Genomic DNA, 26,406 nt, shown 5'->3' with positions numbered 1-26,406 from the left:
CTGCGCTGTGTGAGAGGGGAGAGGGAGCACGGGGGAGAGGGAGGGGAGAGGGAGGGGAGAGGGATGAGGGGAGACGGAGGGAGGAAGGGATGAAGGGAGATGGAGGGGGGTGAGGGGAGATGGAGGATGAGGGGAGATGGATGGGGGAAGAGGGAGATGGAGGGGGGGATGGGATGAGGAGAGATGGGAGGGAGGGAGGTGAGGGGAGATGGAGGGAGGAGGGGAGAGGCAGGGAGGGTGGGATGAGGGGAGATGGGGGAGGATGGGAGAGATGGACAGAGGGCAAGAGGAGATAGAGGGAGGGGGGGAGATGGAGGGTGGGATGAGGGGAGATGGAGGGAGGGCAAGGGGAGATGGAGGGTGGATAAAGGTGGAGGGAGGGTGAGGGAAGATTCAGGGAGGATTGGATAAGGGGACATGGAGGGAGGGTGGGAGAGATGGAAAGAGGGCAAGGGGAGATGGGAGGGAGGGAGGGAGGGAGGGAGAGGGAGGGGAGAGAGGATGGGATAAGGGGAGATGGGGAGATGGGATGAGGGGAGATGGAGAGAGGGATGAGGGGAGATGGACAGCAGAGCTGGAGGGAGGATGGAGAGGGTGGAGGGAGGACAGAGCAGCCAGAGGAAGGACAGGGACCCTGCAGGGAGCCCGGGGACCCTCCCGGCCTGTCCCCCACCCCAGGTACACGGCGCTGAGCGGCCACGCCCCGTTCGAGGCTCGGCGCCGTTCGGAGCTCTACCGGCGCATCCGCAGCGCCCGGTACCCGCCGCCCCCGGGGCTGTCGCCCCCTGCCCGCGCCCTCATCGCCCGCATGCTGCACCCCGAGCCCGCGGCACGGCCCGGCCCGGCCCGCCTGCTGCGCCACCCCTTCCTCACCCAGGTGCGGGGCTGGGTGAGGGGACACGCGGGGACACCAGGGACACGGGGGGTCACCGCCTGTCGCTCCCCAGGGCTTCACACCCCACACGCTGCCACCCCGCGCCTGCCACGCCGCGCCCATCTTCGTGGGACCGGAGAGGCTGCGCTGGGCGCTGCGGGGGTGTGGCTGTGTCACTGTCGCTGTCACCCCTGCGGGTGGCCGTGCCCCTCCCCAGAGGAGCCGAGGCCGAAGATCCGCGGAGGAAAACCTTTATTAGTGCTGGGAACCGTCTAAAATCCAGTCATGGAAACAAGCGGGGTGGGACGTGACCAGTACAACGGCACACACACACACACACACCAGTCTGCCCTTCAAACTGTTAACAGGAAAAAAAACAACCCCCAAATCCAAACCCCCAAAATAAAAAGGAGCTCTCTTCCCTGCCAGCCTGGGGTGGGGATGGGGAGGTGCAGCTCCCTGTCCCGGGACTGCAGAGGTGCCAGGTCACCCACAGTGGGGACACTGGAGAGGGGACACAGGGAGCTGTGGGCTGGGAAGGAGGGAGGAAAGTGCGTGGTTTCCCTGCTCAGCTTCACTTCTCTCTCTCTCGGGAGAGAAGAGTCGGAGAAAACGCTGAAAGCTCGGTAAAACAGGACACTAAAACCAGCCAGGCCGGCACCGCCCGGCCGTGCCCGAACACGGACAGGAGGGGACAAGGACAAGATGCTCGAGGTGGCCCCAGCAAAGCACCAAGGAGCCGCTCCGGACCCGCCCAGAAGGGACGGCCAGGGGGTGTCACCGGCCTTCCCGTGTCACCGGCGGGGCCGGGGGACGGAGGTGACAGCAGTGACTTTGCACTGGGGGGAGCCTTGTCCCAGCGCCAGAGCCGCGCTGGTGACAAAGGACAGGCAACAGGAGCAGCCCGCAGTGCTGGGATGGTGGCCGTGGGCTGGGGCACTCGGGCGGTCACCGGTGTCCCCAAACCACGGCAGAGCGGCAGGGATGGATCCCACAGCCCTCAAATGGCCTCACACACTGCACCCGAGGCTGGAAGGGGTGGGACACAAACCCCAGCCCCCCCTGAAGCTCCTCAGCCCTCCTTGGAGCTCCTCAGCCCTCCTTGGAGCTCCTCAGCCCCCCCTGAAGCTCCTCAGCCCCCAAGGAAGCCGCCCCACACCTTTCCCAAGCCTGCAGCAACCTCAGCCTTTGCCCTGGGGGTCAGGAACCTCGTGCCACAACACCCTGTGCCACGCAGGGTGCTGGGGCACACTGGGGACAGCCCGGGGCAGGTGGCACAGCCCGGGCTGGCTGCTGTCCCTGCCCGTGGCGCCGCAGCCCTGCCGGCAGCTCAAGGCCTGGCACGGAGCCCAGGGGATATTTTTATCCCGGCATTTGTGTTGTTTGAAGCTGTCAGCTCCGGGTTTTCAGTCATAAACACAACCCTCCCCTGTCCCAGCCCGGCTCGGAGCTGACAGCAACAGCAACACCCTCAGCTGCCACAGCCTGAGCCCCAGGGGCCCCAGGATGACCCTGAGGTGGCCCTGGGACATGTGGCAGCACACAGAGGCCACGTCCCCAAACCCCCTGCTCTGGAACACCTGCACTGGCCACCTCTGTCCCCCTGCCAGGCAGGAAGGTCCCTGAGGAGCTCAGGGCAGGATGTTCCAGTGAATTCCCTGTGGGTTTTGAGCTCTGGGATCTCCCCATCTTTACTGCAGAGCTGCCCAAAGATGGGGAGAGCAGGACTGTCCCTGCCCTGGTGACAATGTGTCTGACCCGGGGCACAAACCAAGCCAAGGTGGCAACAACAACAACAAGGAGGCTTCTTAAAAGAGAAGGGATTTAAAACCAAAGATTCAAGTTTGGGAACTCCTCTCCCCCCCACTCCCCGGCTCCAAATGAGGCCAAAACTCACCCTTGTGCAGAAATCAGGTTCAAAGTTCAGCCAATTGGTGGGGGTGACGCACAGCCCCGGGGTGACGAGGGCAGGTCACCTCTGTGTCACCACAGAGCCCCGGCCCAGGGCTGAGCCTGGCTCCCAGAGCCCGGGAGAGGCTCAGAGTGAGGCCCTGGAGGGGCAGCTCCAGGCAGGGGTGGCCGGGGGGCGTTGGGTGACAGGAACCAGGCAAGGGCAGGGGCGTGGGCAGGAGCTCCCCCCCTGCCAGGGCCGAGCAGCACCTCAGGCTGAAGGCACCGAGTTGCTCTCCACCTTCAGTCCCTTGCTGGCCAGGAAGGCGTCCTGCTTGGGCTCCCTGCCCAGGAACCTCCTCAGCATGTCCGCCGCGTCCACGGAGCCGCCGGGATGCAGGATGCACTTCCTGTAATCCATGCCCACCTGCGGGCACACACGGGGCAGGGCTGGGACACCCGGCCTGGCTGCCACATCCCTGTCACGCGCACAGAACCCTCTCCCTACCTTGCAGTTCATGATTCCCTCCTGCTTGAAGCGGGTGTGGAACATGTCCATGGAGTACACCTCGCTCCACAGGTAGCCGTAGTACTGCGCGTCGTAGCCCCCGGCCAGGTGGCCAAAGGTGGCTGGCATGTTGGTACCTGAGGGCACACAAGGGCTCAGTGGGGACAAACCCCCTCCCGTGCTGTCCCAGCAGGCGCTGGCTCAGCTGCTCACAACCCAGAGGACAAAGGGAGGAATTTTCCAGGATTTCCAGCCCTGCTTTTCCCGGAGCCAGCAGAAACCGTCCCCACCCGGGAGGAACCTGCTGAGCCACGGGGCAGGGCAGGCCGAGAGGGACAGGAGGGTGGCACGGCGTACCTGGCGTGGCAGGGACACCCAGCACCTCTTCACAGAGCTGGGCAAACACCTCCACGGGGTCAGCCTTGGTCTGGGTGTGCAGGGCCTGGTCCACCTTGGCCAGGACGATCTGGCGCAGGTTGAAGAGCCCTGTTCCCAAAAGGAGGAGGAGGGAAACTGAGGCTGGAATGCTGCTTGCAGGAACGTCACTGAAGTGGGTGGCACCTCTTTGTCCCTTTCACGTCCCACATCAGCCTCTCTCTCCCCACATCTACGGGTTCCTTCCCCTCACCCCCTCAGAACCCCCAGCACCACGGCGAGCAAGGAAAAGCCTTTTTTGTCCCCAGCTAGGTCACTGAGTGTCCCCTCCCCGTCCCCACGCCCAGGGGACATCCATCCCCTCCCACCTGTGTTTGCCTGCCGGGATTTAATGAGTTTCTCCAGCAGCTCATCCGGGATGGGGCTCCCTGTCTTGTAGTGCCTGGACATGCGCAGCAGCGGCTCCTTCTCCCACACCCAGTTCTCCAACATCTGCGACGGGGCCTCCACGAAGTCCCGCTCCACGTGGGTGCCACTGAACATGGCAAACTCCGCCTGGGGGACACGGCCAGCTCGGAATTCCACAGGAAAACGGGACAGGGGCAAAACCCCGACCTGTGGCGGCGCAGGGAGGCCTCACCTGAGAGCACAGCTGGTGCATGACGTGCCCAAATTCATGGAAATAGGTCTCCACCTCGTCGTGCTGCAGCAGGGAAGGGGCGTCCGGCGTGGGCTTGGTGAAATTGGCCACCATGGCGGCCACCGAGATTTGGCGGCTGGAGTCTGGCAAGAGGCAGCCGGGCTGGAGGCCGAAGCAGGCGGCGTGCCCGTACTTCCCCTCCCTGGGGAGGGACACGAGGCTCAGGGATCCTTCCAAAAGCCAGACACAGCCATGGCCACCCCCACTGTGATCCTCGGAGGAGCCCCCAGTGACCCCCCTTGGTGACAGCTCAGTGACATCCCTGCCCCAGCACACGGCGCTGCCTCCACTCCACACAGCTGGGAGCAGCATCTCCTCCTCCTCCTCAGGCTCTGCTCCCCTGCCCCAGCCCTGCTCCTGGATTTCCCAGGCCTCACCGTGGGTACAGATCCAGGTAGAACTTCCCGATGGTCTCCCCGGAGGCCGCGTCCTTCACCGTGTAGAGCTGCACGTCCTCGTGCCACACCTGAGCCTTCTCCTCCAGGTGGAAGGTGAGGCCCAGCAGCTCCTGGTAGATGGCCAGGAGGCCCGTGGTGACCACCTGCATGGGGAAATACTCCTTGAGCAGGTTCTGGTCCACGCTGTACTTGGTCTCCTCCACCTGGTTCATGTAGTAGCGCATGTCCCACGCGTTGATGCGGTTGTCGAACTCCAGCCCGCGCTTCTCGCACTCCTTCTTCTTCAGGTCCAGGATCACCGCCCGCTCCTTCTCCCCCAGGGGCTTCAGCTTCTGGGCCAGCTCATCTGGGGAAGCCAGGCGGGGTTGGGGTCAGGGATCAGAGCAGCACAGCCAGCCCAGGATGGCCCCGCTCGGCCCCGGGACGTACCCAGGAACGTGGCCACCGTCCGGCTGCTCTTGGCCATGTTCATCTCCAGCACGAAGTCGGCGTGGGTGCTGAAGCCCAGCAGATTGGCCTTCTGAGCCCTCAGGTCCACCAGCTCCTTCAGGATCAGGCAGTTCTCCTGCAAGGCAGAGGGTGAGTACACAGGGGAGGGGTGTGGAAAGAAACACAAATCCCAGGGGGGATCCCTGCCTGCCCTGGTCAGCCCCACCGACCTCTTTGCACCTGGAGTTGAACATCTCCTCCACCTTCCTCCTGGTCTCGGGCACGTAGCACTTCTTCAGCAGGGGGAAGTAGTGTGGGTACTTCAGGGTGACCTTCAGCTTCCCATCCTCCGTCTTCTCCAGGGAGTTCAGGAAATCCTCAGGGAGCCCCCCTGGGAAAAGAGCAGGCAGGGGCTGAGGGTGAGCCCAGGATCCTCCAGGAATGCTCTGGGATCATCCAGTGCAGGCGCTCCATACCTAATTCCTCCCTGGAGAAGGGCAGGAAGGTGGTGTCCTCGTTGAGGTTCTTGTTGAAGTCGATGCACAGCACGCTCAGCTTTTTCTTGATAGCTTTGATTTTCTTCAAAACGCAGAAAATCGGAGAGAAGTCAGAGCTGGGGGGGCACTCAGGCTGTGCCCACCCTGCTGAGCTGCCAGCTCTGAGCCAGCCCAAATTAATGCACAATTAATGATGGTGAGGCAGCAGCCCAGAAAGGCTCCCTGGGGTCACACCTGGCAGGGTTCAGCCACCTCAGCAAGGTCCTGCCTGTCCCCTGCTGCCTCAGGAGCTGCAGGTGCTGCAGTAACAACCTCCCGTCTCCTTATTTCACATTTTCTTCTGGTTTTAACCCAGTTTTGAGCTCCTCTGCTGGTGCATGGTAAGAGAGGGAGGCCCCTGAGCAGCTCAGCCCCCTCACCCCAAATCCAGTCCCTGGCACGTGGGGATTTGGTGCTAATTCCCCAATTTCACCTCCCCAGGAATTCCTTAACTCCCACTTCGTTAACATCACCCTTTCAACAGAAAGGGAAAAGTGAGGGCTGGAGACATCACCCAAAACCACCAGAACGGGGGCAAAACCCAAACCTGAGCCTCAGACCCTGCCAGGGCTCCTCTCCCTATGACAGGGACAAAGGGCAATGGATTCAGACTGACAGGAAGAAAGATTAGATGGGATATTAGGAAAAAATTCCTTCCTGTGAGGGTGAGGAGGCCCCGGCACAGATTTCCCAGAGGAGCTGGGGCTGCCCCTTCCCTGGAAGTGTCCAAGGCCAGCTTGGAGCAACGTGGGACAGTGGAAGATGGGCTTTAAGGTCCCTTCAGCCCAAACCACCCTGGGATTCCGTGCTCTCACCTCCTGTGTCTCCTCAGGGAGGTGGAGCCCGTTCCTTTTCCCCAGCTTGATCAGCCTCTCCAGGTACCTCTTTGCCTCGGGCCTCAGGGAAGCACTCTCTGCTTTCTCCTGGAAAACAAAACAAATCCCTCCTCCTCAGGGAGCTGCTTCCCAGTGGGGGCTCTGGGAACGCCAGAGACCCAGCAGCAGGAGGAAAAGCCCCAGGGAAGGCTCAGGTTTGGTGCAGAGGTTCCTGTGTCACCTTGGGGCAGGGCTTCCTCCCAGACTGCTTTAAACACGTCACCTTTGTGCCACGTCAGCATTTTGGGGGGCACTTTTGGGGGCATCACCACTGAGGTGGGTTGGATTTACCAATCAGCAAAGGGGGTGATGAAGGCTCTGAGTGGGGGCCAGAGCCAAATCCCAAACTTCCCACCCCTCACTACAGCTGGACCACCCTGCCGCGACCACACCGCGCTCCCACCCCACCCCTGCACCCTTCCCTTTTGAACTCTGGCACGAGGAAAAAGGATTTGCTGGAATTCCAGGGGGTTCCAAGCCCTGCCTGGGCGGCAGGGGACACACCTGGAGCCACACAATCCTCTGGTACACGTCCTGCCTCATGCTCATCTCCACGTCGAACTCCGAGAGCTTCTTGTCGGCCTCGGTGCTGGCGGCGCGGATGGCCTTGCAGGGGGACACGTGCTGGGGGAAGTCCAGCATGTTCCTACGGACTGGGGGCAGAAAAAGGGACAGGGATGATGGCTCCACGTCCCAGAGCCAGGCTGGCAGCCCCAGAGCCCTTCCCACAGCAGGGGAGGGGTGGGATGTGGCTCCTGCACTCTTTGGTCCTTTTCCCGCTGCCCAGCTCATCCACCCGCTGGATTCCCACCACAATCCTCCTGAAATCCATGGAATTCTGTGCCTCTGAGCCCCCAGCAGCTCTGCCCCAGCTGGGGCAGCACAGGAGGGTTGGGGAGTCCTCAATGCTCCCTTCCAGCTGGAGGAATTCCATGATTCCTGATGGCAGCAGCGTTCCCTGTCTCCTTTAAACCCCAAAGTGGGACAATCCCTTCCCACAGACACTTCCCCAAAATCCACCACGCTCCAGGTGCGCCCTGTCCTGATGCAATTCCACGGAGGAAAACAGGGAGAACATTCCCTGCTGCTCTCCCTGCAGGAGCTCCAGGAACAGCCCTCCAGGTGCTCTCCAGGCACCTGGATCCCCCCAGGAGGAGCTGAGCAGGCAGCTCAGCCAGGGAAGTGCTGACAGTCCTGCTGAGTGCACATTCCTCCTGCTGAGCAAGAGGATTTATTTTTTTCCCTATTATTTTAGGAAAAAAGAACAAGCAGAGGAGGAAGATGAGGCTGCTCCCTGCCCCAGACAGGTGGGACAGCTCGAGCACAGGCAGCAGCCCAGGTGTCACGAGGAGGGGCCACCTGAGTTGTCACCCTGCTGCAAATAATCACCCAGAAAGCCACCAAAACTGCACAGGTTTGGTGCCATCACGTCGTGGTACTCCCCCAAAAAAATCCCAGCGGGATTTACTCCCCCCAAAAAATCCTAAGGGGATTTATTCTCAAAAAAAAAAAATCACAGCAGGACTGAACTCCCCCAAAAAATCACAGCAGGATTGAGTCTTCCAAAAAAATCACAGCAGGATTTACTCCCCCAAAAAACTCATAGCAGGATTTATTCTCAAAAAGAATCCCAACAAGATTGACTCTCCCAAAAAAATCACAGCAGGATTGACTCTTCCAAAAAATCCTAGCAGGATTTATTCTCCCAAAAAATCCCAGCAGGATTTACTTTCCCAAAAAACCCCAACAGGATTGACTCTCCCAAAAAATCCCAGCAGGATTGACTCTCCCAAAAAATCCTAGCAGGACTGACTCTTCCAAAAAATCCCAGCAGGATTTATTCTCAAGAAAAATCCCAACAAGATTGACTCTCCCAAAAAAATCCCAGCAGGATTGACTCTTCCAAAAAATCCTAGCAGGATTTATTCTCCCAAAAAATCCCAGCAGGATTTACTTTCCCAAAAAAATCCCAGCAGGATTGACTCTTCCAAAAAATCCTAGCAGGACTGACTCTTCCAAAAAATCCCAGCAGGATTTATTCTCCCAAAAAATCCCAGCAGGATTGAGTCTCCCAAAAAAATCCCAGCAGGATTTACTCTCCCAAAAAACCCCAGCAGGAAACAAGGCACTTGGAGAGACATTTGCCCACTGCCCCAGGGAAAACTGAGGAAGGAGGTGAGAGTTTCTTGGATCTTTTCAGTGTTTGTTCCCACTGGTGACACATGAAAGCCAGGACAGCCTTGGGAACACGGCTGCTCCTGCTGCCCTTGGGTTCATTTGCCTTTCCAAATCTGTTCTTTGTGCTGGTTCCTTGCTGTATAAACATTAACTGGGAATAAAACCAACATTCTGCTGGCAGCCACGGGGAGAGAAAAGCAGGTGACAGCACAGAGCTAAAAAAAAAATTAATCTAAAAATCTTAATAATGATGGGATGGGTTGGAAGGGAGCTCAAAGCTCAGCCCTGCTGTGGGCAGGGACATCTCCCACTGGTCCAGGGGGCTCCAAGCTGGCCTTGGACCCTTCCAGGGATGGGGCAGCTGCTCTGGGCAAGCTCAGAGCCTCCCACTAGATTTACTAAATTGTAAAATTAGGTGACCCCTCGTTGAAGGGAAGAATGATGCACCTGACTCTATGATATCAGAAGGCTAATTAATTACTTAATGATACTATATTTTTATACTATATATATATATTTTTATATATATAGTATATATATATATACTATATATATATTTTTATATATATAGTATATATATATATATATACTATATATATACATAGTATATATATAATTATATACATACTATATATATATAAGTATATACACTATATATTTATATATTTTTTATATATATATAGATATATATTTATACTTTTTATGTGTATATATATATATGTGTGCATTTATATTTGTATATATATATTTTTTTTTTTATACTGGTCTAAACTGAATCTGTACAAGCACTCAACAAAATCTCGTGATGTCTCCTGACCATCAGGACACAGTTTGTAGAGATTGCTTAAGAAAACAAAACGCTCACACTAGAATCCAATCAAGCAAATCCTTTCAGGTAAATAAGCTTTTCACACATTCCACATGTTCCAGAACACGGGAGCAGCCAATGAGACAAGAACTGTTTTGATCTCTGTGCTCCTCCAGCAAAAAGCTGAGGGAGAGAATTACATCTCTCTGTGTTCAGAGAACGTGAATGCCACATCCCACCTTCCTGGGGGGGATTCCTGCCCGGTATCCCCTCCCTGCCAGCAGGAACAGCTCCCCCTGGCCTGGGTATCCCACCCCCTGGCCATTCCCACCTCTGCATTCCTGTGATCCACCTCCACACCCATCCCTACCTGTGTATCCCACCTCCACCTGTGTATTCCACCCCCTGGCCTGTCCCCATCAGTGTATTCCATCTCCACACCCATCCCCAGATGTGTATTCCACCTCCACCTGTGTATCCCAACCCCTGGCCCATTCCCACCAGTGTATTCCACCTCCACATCTGTCCCCAGCTGTGTGTTCCACCCCCTGGCCCTTCTCCACCTCTGTATTCCTGTATTCCACCCCCTGGCCTGTCCCCACCTGTGTATTGCACCTCCACATCTGTCCCCAGATGTGTATTCCATCCTCTGGCCTGTCCCCACCCATGTATTCCATCCCCACCTGTTTATTGCACCTCCACATCTGTCCCCAGATGTGTATTCCACCTCCCCCTGTGTATTCCATCTCCACACCCATCCCCAGCTGTGTATCCCACCTCCACATCTGTCCCCAGCTGTGTATTCATCCTCCACATCCCCACCTGTATATTCCACCCCCACCTGTGCATTCCACTCCCTGGCCCTTCCCCACCTCTGTATTCCACCTCCACACCCATCCCCAGCTGTGTATCCCAGTTCCACATCTGTCCCCAGCTGTGCATTCCACCCCCACCTGTATATTCCACCCCCACCTGTGTATTCCACCTCCACCTGTGTCCCCACCTGTGCATTCCACTCCCTGGCCCTTCCCCACCTCTGTATTCCACCTCCACACCTATTCTCACCTCTGTATTCCACCTCCACACCCATCCCCAGCTGTGTATCCCACTTCCACATCTGTCCCCAGCTGTGCATTCCACCCCCACCTGTGTATTCCACCTCCACGTCGGCCAGAGCCTTCAGCGTGTTCTCGTAGTTGACCTCGCCGCGCTCCTGGGCTCCCACGCGGTCGTAGACGAGCTTGGTGCTCTCGGTGAGCTCGGCGGCCATGGCCTCGATCTGCTCGGCCGTCAGGTCCCAGCGCAGCTGGCAGCCCCGGGCCCGCGGCGCCTGGCTGTCCACCACGTTCCCTGGGGGAAGCAGCGAGCCCGGGCTGGGGAATTGCGGGGCGATCACCCCCGGGAGCTCCCCGCCCCACCGAAACGCGACCCTGCCAGCTGCCTGTGCCCTGCTCGGGGACAGGGCCGTGAGGGTGACCCGGGCCGGCCTGAGGGGGTGACCCCGGCCCGTCCTCCGACCCGTCCCTCTCCCCTCCGCCGCTCCCCCCCGCCCTCTCCCCGGTGTCCCCGCGCTCCCCATCCCGCCGGTACCTGTCGGGGGGGCCATGTCGGTGCTGCCGGGCGTCCCGGGAGGCCCCGCGCTGCTGACGAGGAAACCGGGCCGGCCCCACGCACCGAGCATGTGCCCCGACCGGAGAGGCGGGCGGGAGAGCGGGGCATGCTGGGAGCCTGGAGGACCGGGCCGCTCCCGCCGCGCCCGCACGGCGGCGGGGCCGGGCAGCGGGGGCGGCTCATCCCCGCCGCGACCCTCGGAGCGGGCCGGGAGCGGCCCCGGGGCGGGCGCGGAGCATCCCCGGGTCCCGCCCGCCCGTTCCCATGGCAACGCCCCCGCGCGTTGCCGTGACAACGCCGCATCTCTATGGTACCGGCGGGGGCGGGGCTTCCGCCGCAGGCCACGCCCATCCCTGTGCTGACGGGAGGGGCGGGGCCGCAGCGGCGCCGGCGCGCGGCGGGCGCGGCGCATGCGCAGTGCGGGAGCGCGCCCGGCCCAGGCGAGTGTCCGGTGAGCGCGGGGGAACCGGGGACACCGGGAGCGGGACACCGGGAGCGGGAACACCGGCACCCCTCCGCCTCGGGAGCCGCCGGTGCCGGGCCGTGCTGCCCGCCGGCAGCCGCGCCTCCGGTCCGCCTGGGGACGGCGGCACCGGCGGCACCGGGTGCACCGGGGCCTGGCGGGGCGGGAGCGGACGGACCGGGAGCGGGCTGTGCCCCGCCGTGGGGCTCTGTGTCCGCGCTCCTGCCGGGGCCAGGCCCGGCAGTCACCGCCCCGCTCCCGGTGAGCGCGCCGGGATCGGCGGGTCCCCGGTGGCTGCACCGGGGCAGGGTCCGGGCGGTGCTCGCGGGGCTCTGGGGAGCGGGACGGGGGCACCGGGCAGCGCCGCCTTCCCCTGCCCGCCCGGAGAGCGGGGGCTCGCGGGGCACGGGAGCCGGGCGGGCCCGGTGCTGCTCCGGGCGCGGTTCAGCCCCGGTGCGCTCGCGTTAAACCGGGCCCGTGGCTCGGTTCAGGGAGCCTGGCCGTGCTGCAAGCCCCGTTACAGCCCGCGGAACCGCAGCCGCTGTCCCCCGGGAGCTGCCCTGGGACCGCTGGGATTGCCAGCCCCGGGCTGTGCTTTGGGGTTGCCCTTCCTTTGGGATTGCCCTCCCTTTGGGGTTGCCCTCCCTTTGGGATTGCCCTCCCTTTGGGATTGCCCTCCCTTTGGGATTTCCCTCCCTTTGGGATTGCCCTTCCTTTGGGATTGCCCTTCCTTTGGGATTGCCCTCCCTTTGGGATTTTCCTTCCTTTGGGATTGCCCTCCCTTTGGGATTTCCCTCCCTTTGGGATTTCCCTCCCTTTGGGATTGCCCTTCCTTTGAGATTGCCCTCCCTTTGGGATTTCCCTTCCTTTGGGATTTCCCTTCCTTTGGGGTTGCCCTCCCTTTGGGGTTGCCCTTCCTTTGAGATTTCCCTCCCTTTGGGGTTGCCCTCCCTTTGGGATTGCCCTCCCTTTGGGATTTCCCTCCCTTTGGGATTGCCCTCCCTTTGGGATTTCCCTTCCTTTGGGATTGCCCTTCCTTTGGGATTGCCCTCCCTTTGGGATTTCCCTTCCTTTGGGATTGCCCTCCCATTGGGATTGCCCTCCCTTTGGGATTTCCCTCCCTTTGGGATTGCCCTTCCTTTGGGATTTTCCTTCCTTTGGGATTTTCCTTCCTTTGGGATTTTCCTTCCTTTGGGATTGCCCTCCCTTTGGGATTTCCCTCCCTTTGGGATTTTCCTTCCTTTCCCTGCCAGGACAGCCTGGCGCAGCTCTGGCTGTGAAATTCCCTTCCCTTTTCCCTGCCAGGACAGGCTGGCACAGCCCTGGCTTCCAAATGCCCTTCTCTTTTCCTGCCGGGACAGCCTGGCACAGCCTTGCCACAAAATTCCTCTCCTTTTCCCTGCCGGGAGAGCCTGGCACAGCCCTGGCTCCCAAATTCCCTTCCCTTTTCCCTGCCAGGACACCAAATTCCCTTCTCTTTTCCTGCCAGGACAGCCTGGCACAGCCCTGGCTGCCAGGGGTTCCCAAATTGCTTTCTTTTCCCTGCCAGGACACCAAATTCCCTCCCTTTTCCCTGCCAGGACAGTCTGGCACAGCCCTGGTTACCAAATTCTCCCTTTTCCCTGCCAGGACACCAAGTTCTCCTCCCTTTCCCTGCCAGGACAGCCTGGCGCAGCCCTGGCTGTGAAATTCCCTTCCCTTTTCCCTGCCAGGACACCAAATTCCTGTCCCTTTTCCCTGCCAGGACAGCCTGGCACAGCCCTGGCTCCCAAATTCCCTTCTCTTTTCCTGCCAGGACACCAAATTCCTGTCCCTTTTCCCTGCCAGGACACCAAATTCCCTCCCTTTTCCCTGCCAGGACAGCCCTGGCTGCCAGAACTCCTGAATTCCTCCTGCTCTCAGCTCTGGTTTCAGGATCAAGCCGTGCTCAGGCAGCAGAAAATTGGGAATTTTTCCTGCTGAGCTCCCCAGCACTGCAGGATTTCCCCCCTGCAGCACCCCTGGGTGCTTCCCTTGGTGGGGCTGTGCCAAGCAGAGGGCAAATCCAGAATTCCTGCAGAAAATAAGGAACATTCTGGAGTTCTTACCCAGCCCTAACCAACCCCAAATCCATCGTGGCCTCCTCAACACCTCCCTGGGGGGCAGCAGCAGCAAACCCCTGCGTCCTTTTCTCCTCCAACACAGGATTTGTGTGCGTGCAGGATTTTTTGGGAAGCCAGGAGCGGCCTGCCCCCGTCCCAGCATGGCAGACCAGAAGCGTCTGGCCTTCTCCATCATCCAGTTCCTGCACACCCAGCTCCAGAACGGCACCATGTCTCCAGATGCTCAGGAGAGTTTGGAAGGTGGGTGGATCTGCCTCTGTCAGGCCAAAATTTGGGAGAATTTTGCCGTTTTTTCCCTGTTTTCTACCCCTGGCTTGGCTGTGCTGCTCCTGGTGCTGAACCTCGCTGGAATTTTGGGGTTGATTTTTCCTTTTGGGATTTATCCAGGGGGGCTGGTGGCTTGTGTGGCTTCTGATCTCTTGCAAGAGCAGCTTAGCAGGAGGCAGGGATGTCCCTGGGGTCAGAAGCCTCCCTGATCCTTGCTGGGAGACTCGGATCCAGGCTGAGCAGAGCCGGGAGCGCTCTGGGGGGTGGGAGGTGGGAATTCCCTGGCTCCAGGGAAGCTTTCTGTGCTCCTGGGGTTGTTTCTCCTCTTCTGCTGCCCAAAACGTCGTCCCTCAGGGTTTTTCCAGGTCCTTCCAAAGAAAGGACAGGGATCTTTGAAGGTCTCCCTAAGGAGATGAAGGTTTAGTGCTTGGTTTGTGGGTTTGTCACGGTGAGAGGAGCGTGGCTCTGGGGTGGGGGGACATTGCTGGGGGGTGGCTGCTGGGAATGGGATCTTTTGGGATGTAAAATGTGCCAGGAGGGCTCTGGGAGGCTCTGCTTTCCCTGGGAACAGCTTCCCAAGCCTGAGGAGAGAGGAGGTGGCTCAGGGCTCCCAGAGAGAGGGGAGTGTTTGTGTCTGTCCTTGGAGTTCTGGGCCATTCCCACATTCCCAGCTGTGGGAATGCTGCTGCAGCCCCAGGCTGGTTCAATCCCAGCCCCAGGAATCCCTCAGGGGGTGGGAACTGGGACTGGCTCCATCCAGGATATCCAGAGGGAAGCTTTGCCCAGCTCTGAGTTTTGGCAAAATCTCAAGCCCAAAAATCCCATCTGGTGTGGGGAAAAATGTTGGGATTTTTTCCTGGTTTTTTTTGAGAGAGGAGAGAGAGGGATGAATATTTATTAATTAACGACCTGACTCTCCTCATCCAGTGGCCATCCAGTGCCTGGAAACAGCGTTTGGGGTCTCCATGGAAGACCAAAGCCTGGCTGTGTCCCAGACCCTTCCCGAAATATTTGAAGCCGTGGCGGGGAAGGTGAGTGGGTGCCCTGGGATGTTCCCTTTTCCCCGAGTTCTGGATTTTCCAGGAGGCTGCTGCTCCCCTCAGAGCCTCAGAGTGTGGGAGGGGAACGTTTTGGGCTGGAGAAGTGGGAATTGTGGGAATGCTCAGCTCAGCTTCTGCCTCTCCTTGCAAGGAGCTGGAGCACTCCAGGACGAACTCGGAGCCCATCACCCCCTCAGAAGATGACGTGGCTGAAGCTGAAAGGCTCAAGACTGAAGGTACCAACCCCTGGAGCTGCTGGATAACGAGGGTTTGGTGCTAATTGGGAGGGGATCTCAATTCCCTGGCGCCTGGAATTGGAAGAAAAAAAAGAATATTTTCTATTTCTGCCTCTTGCTCTGTTTGGGCTGCAGGATTGTCGGAGGTTTTGCTGGCAGGAATGTTGGAACAGTGAGATTTTTATCCCAAAAATCCTGTGGGGCGTGGAGCAGAGCATCCATCCTTCCTGCTCTGTGCATGGCTTTTTCTTGGGAAAAAGTGGGATGAGTGTGTGTGCAGCACTTCCCCCTGAGCCAGCACCTGGGGTGGTTTTTTTTTGGGATGCAGGGTCAGGAATGGTGGAATTCCCATCACAGCCTCGCTGCTGGCCCTTCCCCACACTGACAAACCTCTCCTGTTTGCTATTTCCATGGATCCAGGCCTTTACTTTGATTTATCCCAGTTTTTTTCCCCTTCCCTCACCATCCTTTCCCTTCCTTCTTTCAGGAAATGACCAAATGAAGGCAGAAAACTTCGAGGCTGCCGTGTCTTTTTATGGAAAAGCCATCGAGTTAAACCCAGCCAACGCCGTTTATTTCTGCAACAGGTACTGAGCAGCTCCTCCTGCTGGGATCCCGGGCTCCAGGATGCACAAAAATCCCATTTTTGGAAGCATCCTGTGGGGTTTTGGAGCAGTTCCCTGCTCGTTGTGGGATCGTGCCGTGCCTTTGGATCTCTGGGATCTCTGGGTGGGATGTGGGTGTGGAAATGGATTTTTTTTTAGGCACTGGAGGGATGAGGGGTGCCAGGGAGGGGGGTCTGCTTCCATGCAGAGTGGGATGTGCTGGGAATTCAGGGTGGAGGCTCCTCGTGGGGAATGAAGGGAGCTGGGTGTGCAAAATCAGCTGTGAAAAAGGGGAGGGTTTGTGTTTCTCAGGAATATCTTGGGTAAAACAGACTTTGAACTTTAATTTGATGGGATTCCCTGGTTGTGCTGGGAGCTCAGACCCACCTGGACATGGTGGTGACCTGGGGAGGGGATTTTGGGTGGGAATTGGTGCTTTTGGCTCTGTGGGAGGGTTTGGGGCTGGTGTCTCTCAGAATTGTGAGGTCAAGCATGAAAATCAGCCTTAAAAACCAAATCTTTCCTCTTTGGAATGTGGGGAAACGTTGGGAAATTGAGGGATGAGGGGAATGAAAGGAATTTTCTCAGCAGTCCTGGAATGTCACCAGGAGGAGCAGGAACCTGGATGTGTTTGCTATGGGAACGTGTCTCTTGTTGACAGAGTGACAAAATTATCTTTTGTTCTTTTAAAAAGGAAAGAAGCTTAGAAGTTTTTCTCTTTAATTAGGTGAAAAGACATCTCATAGGACTTGGGGAACTCTAAACTTAAGGACAGCCAATTGGACAGAAGCTAAAAAGTTTTGCTTGAACAATTTCCTAGAAAAAGAAGAGAACAAAGGCACGAATGGCTTTTGTGAGGTGTTTTACCAGGGGAAAATACTTTTTGCACTTGGCTTGTTTTTTTCTTTGTAAAGAGTTTTGTTATTTTGCCTTTTATTAAAACCTTTTTGTTTCCAGCACTGCCACAGAAGCCTGATTTTATAACTTCTAAGGTGGCTGAGCTATTTAGGTGTAAAATAAATCTCCATGAGTTCGTGAGACCTTCCTTGAGGAGACCAAATTTCATTTTATAGCTGGGACTCAGCTCACACAGGGCTGACTTCCTTTGGTGTATTCCAGCTTCTCAGCACCCCCTGCCTCCTGTTTTTCCCGTTTTTTCCAGAGCTGCTGCCTACAGCAAGCTGGGGAATTACGCGGGGGCCGTGCGGGACTGCGAGCGCGCCATCGGCATCGACCCCAGCTACAGCAAGGCCTACGGCAGGATGGGGTGAGCAGCAGCTCCTGGGAGCCCTTTCCTCGGGATCCTGCATCCCTGCACGCCCCAGAGCAGGGCTTGGAGCACTTGGTTCCTCCAGGAAAAAATTCCTGCTCTTTCGGCTTTTTAGGGTGGGGAAAAATTCACGTTTTTCAATTTTTAGGAAGCTGGTGGAACAATGGTTGGCTAAAACAAGTGACCAAAAAAATTCATCTATGACTTCAATTTTAATTTTCTTTTCTGCTGGAATTTTGATTTCCTGAGAAATTTTCACTTCTCAACTCTAAGGAAATTGGTGGGGACAACTGGATTTAAAAAGTGACCATAAAACCGCTCTGCGACCTTGATTTTTATTTTCTTTCCACCATTCCTGCTGGGATTTTCAATCCCTGCACACCCCAGTTTGTTCCACCAGGAAAAAATTCCTGCTCTTTCGGCTTTTTAGGGTGGGGAAAAATTCATATTTTTCAATTTTTAGGAAGTTGGTGGGACAGCAGGTGGATAAAACAAGTGACCAAAAAAACCCTCAGTGATTTTGATTTTTATTTTATTTTCTGCTGGAATTTTGATTTCCTGAGAAATTCTCACTTCTCAGTTCTAAGGAAGTTGGTGGGGACAACTGGATTTAAAAAGTGACCATAAAACCGCTCTGTGATCTTGATTTTTATTTTCTTTCCACCATTCCTGCTGGGATTTTCAATCCCTGCACGCCCCAGAGCAGGGATTTTAGCAGTTTGTTCCACCAGGAAAAAATTTCTGCTGTTTCGGCTTTTTATGGTGGAGAAAATGTAATATTTTTCACATTTTTAGGAAGTTGGTGGGACAGCAGGTGGGTAAAACAAGTGACCAAAAAAATTCATCTATGACTTCAATTTTAATTTTCTTTTCTGCTGGAATTTTGATTTCCTGAAAATTACTTATTTCTCAATTCAAAGAAAGTTGGTGGAGACAACTGGATTTAAAAAGTGACCATAAAAAGCCCCTCTGTGATCTTGATTTTTATTTTCTTTCTACCATTCCTGCTGGGATTTTCAATCCCTGCACGCCCCAGAGCAGGGATTGGAGCAGTTTGTTCCACCAGGAAAAAATTCCTGCTCTTTCGGCTTTTTAGGGTGGGGAAAAATTCATATTTTTCAATTTTTAGGAAGCTGGTGGGACAACGGTTGGCTAAAACAAGTGACCAAAAAATTCATCTATGACTTTGATTTTTATTTTCTTTTCTACTGGAATCTTGATTTCCTGAGAAATTCTTATTTCTCACTTCTAAGAAAGTTGGTGGAGACAACAACTGGATTAGAAAGGTGACAAAAAACCCCTCAGTGACTTTGAATTTTCCTTTTTTCCCCAGCTTGGCCCTGTCCAGCTTAAACAAACACACAGAAGCTGTTGTTTACTACAAAAAAGCTCTGGAGTTGGATCCGGACAACGAAACGTACAAATCCAACCTGAAAATAGCTGAGCAGAAAATGAAGGAGACTCCCAGTCCCGTGAGTTGGGGAATTCTGGGGTTTGTTGAGGTTAAAAAAGCTCCTGGAGCGGGGTTTTGAAATAGCAATTTCCATTTTTGTGGTCAAATCTCTCTGAAATTCAGCTTTTTTTTTGTTTTTCCCATGGCACCAAAGGTGGGTTTAGGTGGGCTGTTTGTTTTTTGGGTTTTTTGTGGGGTTTTTTTGTTTGTTTTGGTGGTTTTTGGTTGGGTTTTTTTGTGTGTGTGTTGGGGTTTTTTTTGGTTTTTTTTTTTTTTGTTTTGGTTTTGGAATGGAGAATGGGAATGGGGAAATGGGGAATGGGAGTGGGGAATGAGCCATGGCAGCAGCTCTGGTTTCTCTCTTCCAGACCGGCGGCCCCGGAGGGTTCGACTTGGCCGGATTGCTGAACAACCCCGGCTTCATGAGCATGGTAATTCCAGAGCCTGGGATTCCTGGGATGGAGCCTCCGGGGTGGGATTCCCTGGGATGGAGCCTCCTTGGTGTCTCCTCCCATGGGATTCCCTGGGATGGAGCCTCCCTGGTGTCTCCTCCCATGGAATTCCTCGGGATGGAGCCTCCCTGGTGTCTCCTCCCATGGAATTCCTCGGGATGGAGCCTCCCTGGTGTCTCCTCCCATGGGATTCCCTGGGATGGAGCCTCCCTGGTGTCTCCTCCCATGGAATTCCTCGGGATGGAGCCTCCCTGGTGTCTCCTCCCATGGAATTCCTCGGGATGGAGCCTCCCCGGTGTCTCCTCCCATGGAATTCCCTGGGATGGAGCCTCCCTGGTGTCTCCTCCCATGGGATTCCTCGGGATGGAGCCTCCCTGCTGTCTCCTCCCATGGAATTCCCTGGGATGGAGCCTCCCTGGTGTCTCCTCCCATGGGATTCCTGGGATGGAGCCTCCCTGGTGTCTCCTCCCATGGGATTCCTCGGGATGGAGCCTCCCTGGTGTCTCCTCCCATGGGATTCCTCGGGATGGAGCCCCTCTGGAAGCTTTTCCCACTCCCTGGGGCTCTTTGGAAGCTGCTGCTGCTCCCTTCAGCTCAGACAGAGCTGGGAATTTCTCCTCAGGCCTTTCCCAGGGCCTGCTCTGCTCCAGGCTTGGCCTTCGCTCTTCTTTTTGCCATTTTGCCATTTTCCCCCTTTTCCTGCATTCCCAGGGATTCCCAGGCATTCCCACCTTCCCTCTGGGGTTGCTCCCACCCTGTCCCTGCTGCCTCACCCGGGTTTTTTATTCCCCACAGGCCTCCAACCTCATGAACAACCCCCAAGTACAGCAGCTGTGAGTTGGATCCCACTTTGATTTATTCCCTCCTGGAATTCTGGGTTTGGCCTTTCCCAGTGGGAGCAGGAGGGAATTTGGGTCAGGAATGGGGAGGGGGGCTCAGAACCAGCCCCGTTCCCTGAGCTGGGGGGGTTTGGGTGCTCTGGGAGGTGCTGGGAAAGGGATTGGAATAAAATGATTCCCGAGGGAGGTGGGATGGGATGGGTGATGGCCCTGGAATTGGCTCTGCTGCAGTTTTATGGGATTTCAGCATTTCCCTGCTTGGTTAAAACGGGAATATTCCCATTCTGGGGTGGTTGTGAGGAGCAGTTCCCAAAATTTGAAGAGAATGGGTAAATTCCTGAATCCCAGGAAGGCTCAGGCCATTCCTGAGCATCCCTGGCAGGAGGGAGAGACCCTCTGGAGCCCCCAAATCCTTGGATTTTGGGGTGAGACCACTCAGCTCCCTTTGGCTTCTCCCTGTGCCCTCTGGAGCCCCAAATCCTTGGATTTTGGGATGAGACCACTCAGCTCCCTTTGGCTTCTTCCCTGTGGGAATTCCCATGTGGATCCAGCCCTGGAGGGAATCCAGGGAATCCTGTCCTGGATGCAGAGCAGGGCTGTAATTCCATAAATCTGGGAATATCAACATTATTAGAATAATTTTATTAATTGTTCAGCTTAATTACTCATTCCCAGCCAGCCCAGGAAAAGCTGCTGCAGGGAACTCCGAGATGCCAGCGGTCCCCGGGTGATTTTTTGGGATTTTCCCCAGTTCTGACCCCTTTTTTCCCTTCCCAGAATGTCGGGGATGATCTCGGGAGGCCACAACGCCATGGGAGCGGCCGGGAGCAGCCCCGCCACCAACGACCTGGCCAGCCTGATCCAGGCGTGAGTGGGGACAGCTGGGGACAGCTGGGGACACCGGGGACACCTGGGGACACCGGGGACACCTGGGGACACCGGGGACAGCAGGGGGATAGCTGGGGACAGCTGGGGACAGCTGGGGGACAGCTGGGGACAGCTGGGGACACCTGGGGACACCTGGGGACAGCTGGGGGACACCGGGGACAGCTGGGGACACCTGGGGGACAGCTGGGGACAGCTGGGGACACCGGGGACAGCTGGGGGACAGCTGGGACAGCTGGGGACACCGGGGACAGCTGGGGGACACCGGGGACAGCAGGGGACAGCTGGGGACAGCTGGGGACAGCAGGGGACACCTGGGGACAGCTGGGGGACACCGGGGACAGCAGGGGACACCGGGGACAGCTGGGGACAGCTGGGGGACAGCTGGGGACAGCTGGGGGACAGCTGGGGACAGCTGGGGACAGCAGGGGACACCTGGGGACAGCTGGGGACACCTGGGGGACAGCTGGGGACACCTGGGGGACAGCTGGGGACACCTGGGGACAGCTGGGGGACACCGGGGACAGCTGGGGACACCTGGGGACACCTGGGGACAGCTGGGGGACACCGGGGACAGCTGGGGACACCTGGGGGACAGCTGGGGACAGCAGGGGACACCTGGGGACACCTGGGGACAGCTGGGGGACACCGGGGACAGCTGGGGACACCTGGGGGACAGCTGGGGACAGCAGGGGACACCTGGGGACAGCTGGGGGACACCGGGGACAGCAAGGGACAGCTGGGGACAGCTGGGGACAGCAGGGGACACCTGGGGACAGCTGGGGACACCTGGGGGACAGCTGGGGACACCTGGGGGATAGCTGGGGACACCGGGGACACCTGGGGACAGCTGGGGACACCGGGGACAGCTGGGGACACCTGGGGGATAGCTGGGGACACCGGGGACAGCTGGGGGACAGCTGGGGACACCGGGGACAGCTGGGGACACCTGGGGGATAGCTGGGGACACCGGGGACAGCTGGGGACAGCTGGGGACACCGGGGACAGCTGGGGACACCTGGGGGATAGCTGGGGACACCGGGGACACCTGGGGACAGCTGGGGACACCGGGGACAGCTGGGGACACCTGGGGGATAGCTGGGGACACCGGGGACACCTGGGGACAGCTGGGACAGCTGGGGACACCTGGGGACAGCTGGGGGACACCGGGGACAGCAGGGGACACCGGGGACAGCTGGGGACACCTGGGGGACAGCTGGGGACAGCTGGGGGACAGCTGGGGACAGCTGGGGACAGCAGGGGACACCTGGGGACAGCTGGGGACACCTGGGGACAGCTGGGGGACACCGGGGACAGCTGGGGACACCTGGGGACAGCTGGGGGACACCGGGGACAGCTGGGGACACCTGGGGGACAGCTGGGGACAGCAGGGGACACCTGGGGACACCTGGGGACAGCTGGGGGACACCGGGGACAGCAGGGGACACCGGGGACAGCTGGGGACAGCTGGGGACACCTGGGGGACAGCTGGGGGACACCGGGGACAGCTGGGGACACCTGGGGGACAGCTGGGGACAGCAGGGGACACCTGGGGACAGCTGGGGACAGCAGGGGACACCTGGGGACAGCTGGGGACACCTGGGGACAGCTGGGGGACACCGGGGACAGCAGGGGACACCGGGGACAGCTGGGGACACCTGGGGGACAGCTGGGGACAGCTGGGGGACAGCTGGGGACAGCTGGGGACAGCAGGGGACACCTGGGGACAGCTGGGGACACCTGGGGGACAGCTGGGGACACCTGGGGACAGCTGGGGACACCTGGGGGACAGCAGGGGACACCTGGGGACAGCTGGGGACACCTGGGGGATAGCTGGGGACACCGGGGACACCTGGGGGATAGCTGGGGACACCGGGGACAGCTGGGGGACAGCTGGGGACACCTGGGGACACCTGGGGACACCTGGGGGATAGCTGGGGACACCGGGGACAGCTGGGGACAGCTGGGGACACCGGGGACAGCTGGGGACACCTGGGGGATAGCTGGGGACACCGGGGACAGCTGGGGACACCTGGGGGATAGCTGGGGACACCGGGGACACCTGGGGACAGCTGGGACAGCTGGGGACACCGGGGACACCTGGGGGACAGCTGGGGACAGCTGGGGACAGCTGGGGACACTGGGGACAGCTGGGGGACAGCTGGGACACCTGAGGACACCGGGGACACCTGGGGACAGCTGGGACAGCTGGGACAGGGCTGGGGAACAGGCTTGGGGACAGGGCTGGGGACAATCCAGAGGGACAGTCCTGGATCCAGGGCTGGGAATGGCCCAGGGTGTTGCCCATGTCCAGGTGTCCCCTGTCTGTCCTGTGTCCCCGTGTGTCGCTGCTGTCCCCTGTGTGTCCCTGCTGTCCCTGCTGTCCCCTGTGTGTCCCTGCTGTCCCTGCTGTCCCCTGTGTGTCCCTGCTGTCCCCTGTCCCCATGTCCCTGATGTCCGTGTGTCCCTGCTGTCCCTGCTGTCCCCTGTGTGTCCCTGCTGTCCCCATGTCCCTGATGTCTGTGTGTCCCCATGTCCCCTGTGTGTCCCTGCTGTCCGTGTGTCCCTGCTGTCCGTGTGTCCCTGCTGTCCCTGCTGTCCCCTGTGTGTCCCTGCTGTCCCTGATGTCCGTGTGTCCCTGCTGTCCGTGTGTCGCTGATGTCCGTGTGTCCCCGTGTCCCTGCTGTCCCCTGTGTGTCGCTGATGTCCGTGTGTCCCCGCTGTCCGTGTGTCCGGTCCCAGGGGCCAGCAGTTCGCGCAGCAGATGCAGCAGCAGAACCCCGAGCTGATCGAGCAGCTGCGCAGCCAAATCCGCAGCCGGACCCCGAGCGCCAGCAACGAGGAGCAGCAGGAGTGAGGTGAGGGAGGGCATTGATTAGTGATTGATTGATTGGTTGGGGATTGATTGATTGGGGATTGATTGATTGGGGATTGATTCATTGATTGATTGGGGATTGATTGATTGATTGGGGATTGATTGATGGATTGATTGATTGATTGGGGATTGATTGATTGATTGATTGATTGATTGGGGATTGATAAATTGATTGGGGATTGATTGATTGATTGGGGATTGATTGATTGATTGATTGGGGATTGATTGATGGATTGGGGATTGATCGATTGGGGATTGATTGATTGGGGATTGGTTGGGGATTGATTGATTGATTGGTGATTGATTGGTGATTGGTTAGTGATAACAGGAATTGATAACTGCAATTCCAATCAGTCAGGAGTGAGGTGATTGGTTGGTGATGGATTGGTGATTGGTTAGTGATTACAGGAATCGATAACTGCAATTCCAATCAGTCAGGAGTGAGGTGATTGATTGGTGATTGGTTGGTGATGGATTGGTGATTGGTTAATGATTGATTAGTGATTGGTTGGTGATTGGTTGGTGATTGGTTGGTGATTGATGAGTGATTACAGGAATCGATAACTGCAGTTCCAATCAGTCAGGAGTGAGGTGAGCAGTGATCAGTGATTGATTAGTGATTGGTTATTGATTACAGGCATTAATAACTGCAATTCTAACCAATCAGGAGTGAGGTGAGCAGTGATGGGTGATTGATTAGTGATTTCTGGAATTGATAACTGCAATTCCAATCAGTCAGGACTGAGGTGAGCAGTGCCAGTGATTAGTGATTGATTAGTGATTGATTGATTGATTGATTGATTACAGGAATTGAAAACTGCAATTCCAGTCAGTCAGGAGTGAGGTGGGGGTCAGTGCCATTGATTATTGATTGATTATTGATTCAGTACAGGAATTGGTAACTCCAGTTTGAGTCAAATGAAGTTTTAAAATTCTATTTTAAAGTTTCAATTTAAATGTTTTAAATTAAACTAATTAAAATTAAATTAATATCAAGTTAGATCAAAATTTAAAATAAATTAAAATTTCTGAATGGAATAGAATGAAAAAAATTAAATTTAAATGAATGGAATTAAAATTAAAATCACTGAAATAAGAATAAAATAATTTTAAATTAAAATAATGAAAGCAATTTATTATATTTGTTTGCATTTAAAAGAATGAAAATAAGTTAAGATAAAAATAAATTTAAATTGAAATAAAATTTAAAATAAATAAAATAATAAAAGTTAAATAACAATAAGATAATTATAATTATACTGATTCTATAATTATTTATGTTATTATAGACATACTATAATTATAATAGTAATAATTAAACCATAATAAAATTAATTGAAATTAAATAAAATAAATTTAAAATAAGATTGACATAAAATAAAGTTATTATTTAAAAATAAATTAAAATAAAATAAATTTAAAATAAATTAAATTGAAATATAATAAAATAAAGTCAAAATAAATTAATTAAATTAAAATAAAATAAATAACCCAGATTGAACTGCTGAAATTCCATTTCCCCGGGTGAATTCCCTGTTTTCCCTCTCTCTGCAGCCCCTGGGAATTCCAGAATTTGCTTTTCCAGCTGGGAGCCACCTCCGTGTTGCCAATTCTTGACTTGGAAGTGTCCAAGAGGGGGAAAAAACCCAAAACTCCAACGGATAAAAACCACAAAAATTCCCAAATCGTCCCGTGCCCTGCATGTCCCCGAGAATTCCCATTTCCCTCCCTGCTCCTCCCTTTTTCCCCTTTTTTTCCCCCTTTTTTCCCCCTTTTTTCCCCTTTTTTTCCCCTTTTTTCCCCTTTTTTCCCCCTTTTTCCCCCTTTTTTCCCCCTTTTTTCCCCTTTTTTTTCCCCTTTTTTCCCCTTTTCCCCCCCTTTTTTTCCCCCTTTTTCCCCTTTTTTTGGGTTTATTTTTTGGGTTTTTTCCCTGGCAGCCCCAGCAGAGCTGAACTCAGAATTCTGCTGGGAAATTCCCAAATCCCTGCAGGATTTGCTGCCTGGGGGGGGTTTTATTCCCAATTTTTTTTTGTTTTTTGGAGCATTTCCAAGCAAATTCTTTTTTTTTTCCCCCAATTTTCCCCTCGGGAGCCACTTCCAAGAAGTGTTTGAGTCCCTGCTCGTCCCCATCCTGGAATTCCCAGGATTTTCCATCTCTGGGAATGAGGATTTTGCTCCAAGTCTGGGATTTTTTGGGAATTTTGCTGCTTCTCCTCTCCAGGATCCACGGGGGAGTCAGGACTGAAACTCCCCCCAGGCGTTTTTTGGGGTTTTTCCCAAAAAAATCTGGAAAATCCCATTTTGGTTGTGCAGCAAAATGGGAATTTCTCCCATGGAACGTGAGCAGGGAGGGAGTGAAGGTGTTTTTAGTGTGTTTCAAGGAGTTTTTGCTGAATTATTTTGATTTTTTTTTTAAATTGCATGTCGGTGATCAGCCTGGCTGGGGTGGAGGGAATCCAAAATCCCCCTTTGGACCCAAAATCCAAATTTGGGCAGGGAGAAGCTCCTGGAGCCGCCTCAAATCCCAGCTGGGGAGAAACCAGAGGGAATTTTTTAAATCCAGAATGGATTTAAATCTGATTTTTTGGCCCCCGGGGGAGGAGGAGCCCCTCTGGAACGTCGGCGAGACGGAAAAAATCATGGAAAAAAGTGATTTTTTTTGGTCGAGGCTCCGTGGAATTCGTGTGGTTCGTGTCGCTCGTGAGGAATAAAAACCATTTGGACACTTTGGTTGTTA

General features: G+C 55.9%; 2 protein-coding genes across 6 annotated transcripts; one reads left to right on the top strand and one right to left on the bottom strand.

Annotated features, from left to right (window-relative positions):
• Window positions 1-1,109: 1,109 nt before the first annotated feature.
• THOP1 (thimet oligopeptidase 1) lies at window positions 1,110-11,594 on the bottom strand. The gene is made up of 13 exons (XM_064396732.1): window positions 11,162-11,594; window positions 10,718-10,921; window positions 7,090-7,238; window positions 6,526-6,633; window positions 5,651-5,753; window positions 5,405-5,565; window positions 5,175-5,310; window positions 4,725-5,091; window positions 4,288-4,489; window positions 4,016-4,202; window positions 3,630-3,758; window positions 3,273-3,409; window positions 1,110-3,191 (listed from the first exon to the last, which is right to left on the bottom strand). Exons 1-13 carry the CDS (start codon window positions 11,592-11,594, stop codon window positions 3,036-3,038), a joined length of 2,472 nt encoding a protein of 823 aa, XP_064252802.1. The 3' UTR covers window positions 1,110-3,035.
• On the top strand, window positions 11,519-26,406 carry SGTA (small glutamine rich tetratricopeptide repeat co-chaperone alpha). 5 transcript variants are annotated; one of them, XM_064396734.1, is made up of 12 exons: window positions 11,519-11,633; window positions 13,847-13,987; window positions 14,942-15,045; window positions 15,209-15,290; window positions 15,778-15,877; window positions 17,058-17,162; window positions 18,499-18,637; window positions 18,987-19,049; window positions 19,866-19,903; window positions 20,687-20,776; window positions 23,537-23,652; window positions 25,224-26,406. In XM_064396734.1, exons 2-11 carry the CDS (start codon window positions 13,888-13,890, stop codon window positions 23,649-23,651), a joined length of 936 nt encoding a protein of 311 aa, XP_064252804.1. In that variant the 5' UTR covers window positions 11,519-11,633; window positions 13,847-13,887; the 3' UTR covers window position 23,652; window positions 25,224-26,406. The 5 variants fall into 5 exon arrangements, with proteins under 5 accessions (XP_064252804.1, XP_064252803.1, XP_064252805.1 ...); XM_064396733.1 differs by having other exon boundaries at window positions 15,206-15,290; XM_064396736.1 differs by having other exon boundaries at window positions 11,581-11,633; window positions 13,830-13,987; window positions 15,206-15,290.

This window comes from Passer domesticus, chromosome 21 (genome assembly GCF_036417665.1).
Source record: "Passer domesticus isolate bPasDom1 chromosome 21, bPasDom1.hap1, whole genome shotgun sequence".
Taxonomy (NCBI): Eukaryota; Metazoa; Chordata; class Aves; order Passeriformes; family Passeridae; genus Passer; species Passer domesticus.
Note: the sequence above shows the minus strand (reverse complement) of the source record. Positions and strands in the feature narration are given on the sequence as shown.

Excerpts from the sequence above, each read along its gene's own strand:
- SGTA (XM_064396736.1), top strand. The coding sequence starts at position 11,593 with ATGCGCAGTGCGGGAGCGCGCCCGGCCCAGGCGAGTGTCCG. Across the intron at positions 15,291-15,777 it reads TGAAAGGCTCAAGACTGAAG|GAAATGACCAAATGAAGGCA; the intron begins GTACCAACCCCT and ends TCCTTCTTTCAG. Across the intron at positions 19,050-19,865 it reads ACCCCGGCTTCATGAGCATG|GCCTCCAACCTCATGAACAA; the intron begins GTAATTCCAGAG and ends TATTCCCCACAG.
- THOP1 (XM_064396732.1), bottom strand. The coding sequence starts at position 11,594 with ATGCGCCGCGCCCGCCGCGCGCCGGCGCCGCTGCGGCCCCGCCCCTCC. Across the intron at positions 10,922-11,161 it reads CGACATGGCCCCCCCGACAG|GGAACGTGGTGGACAGCCAG; the intron begins GTACCGGCGGGA and ends TGCTTCCCCCAG. Across the intron at positions 5,754-6,525 it reads TCCCTGAGGAGACACAGGAG|AAAATCAAAGCTATCAAGAA; the intron begins GTGAGAGCACGG and ends TGCGTTTTGAAG.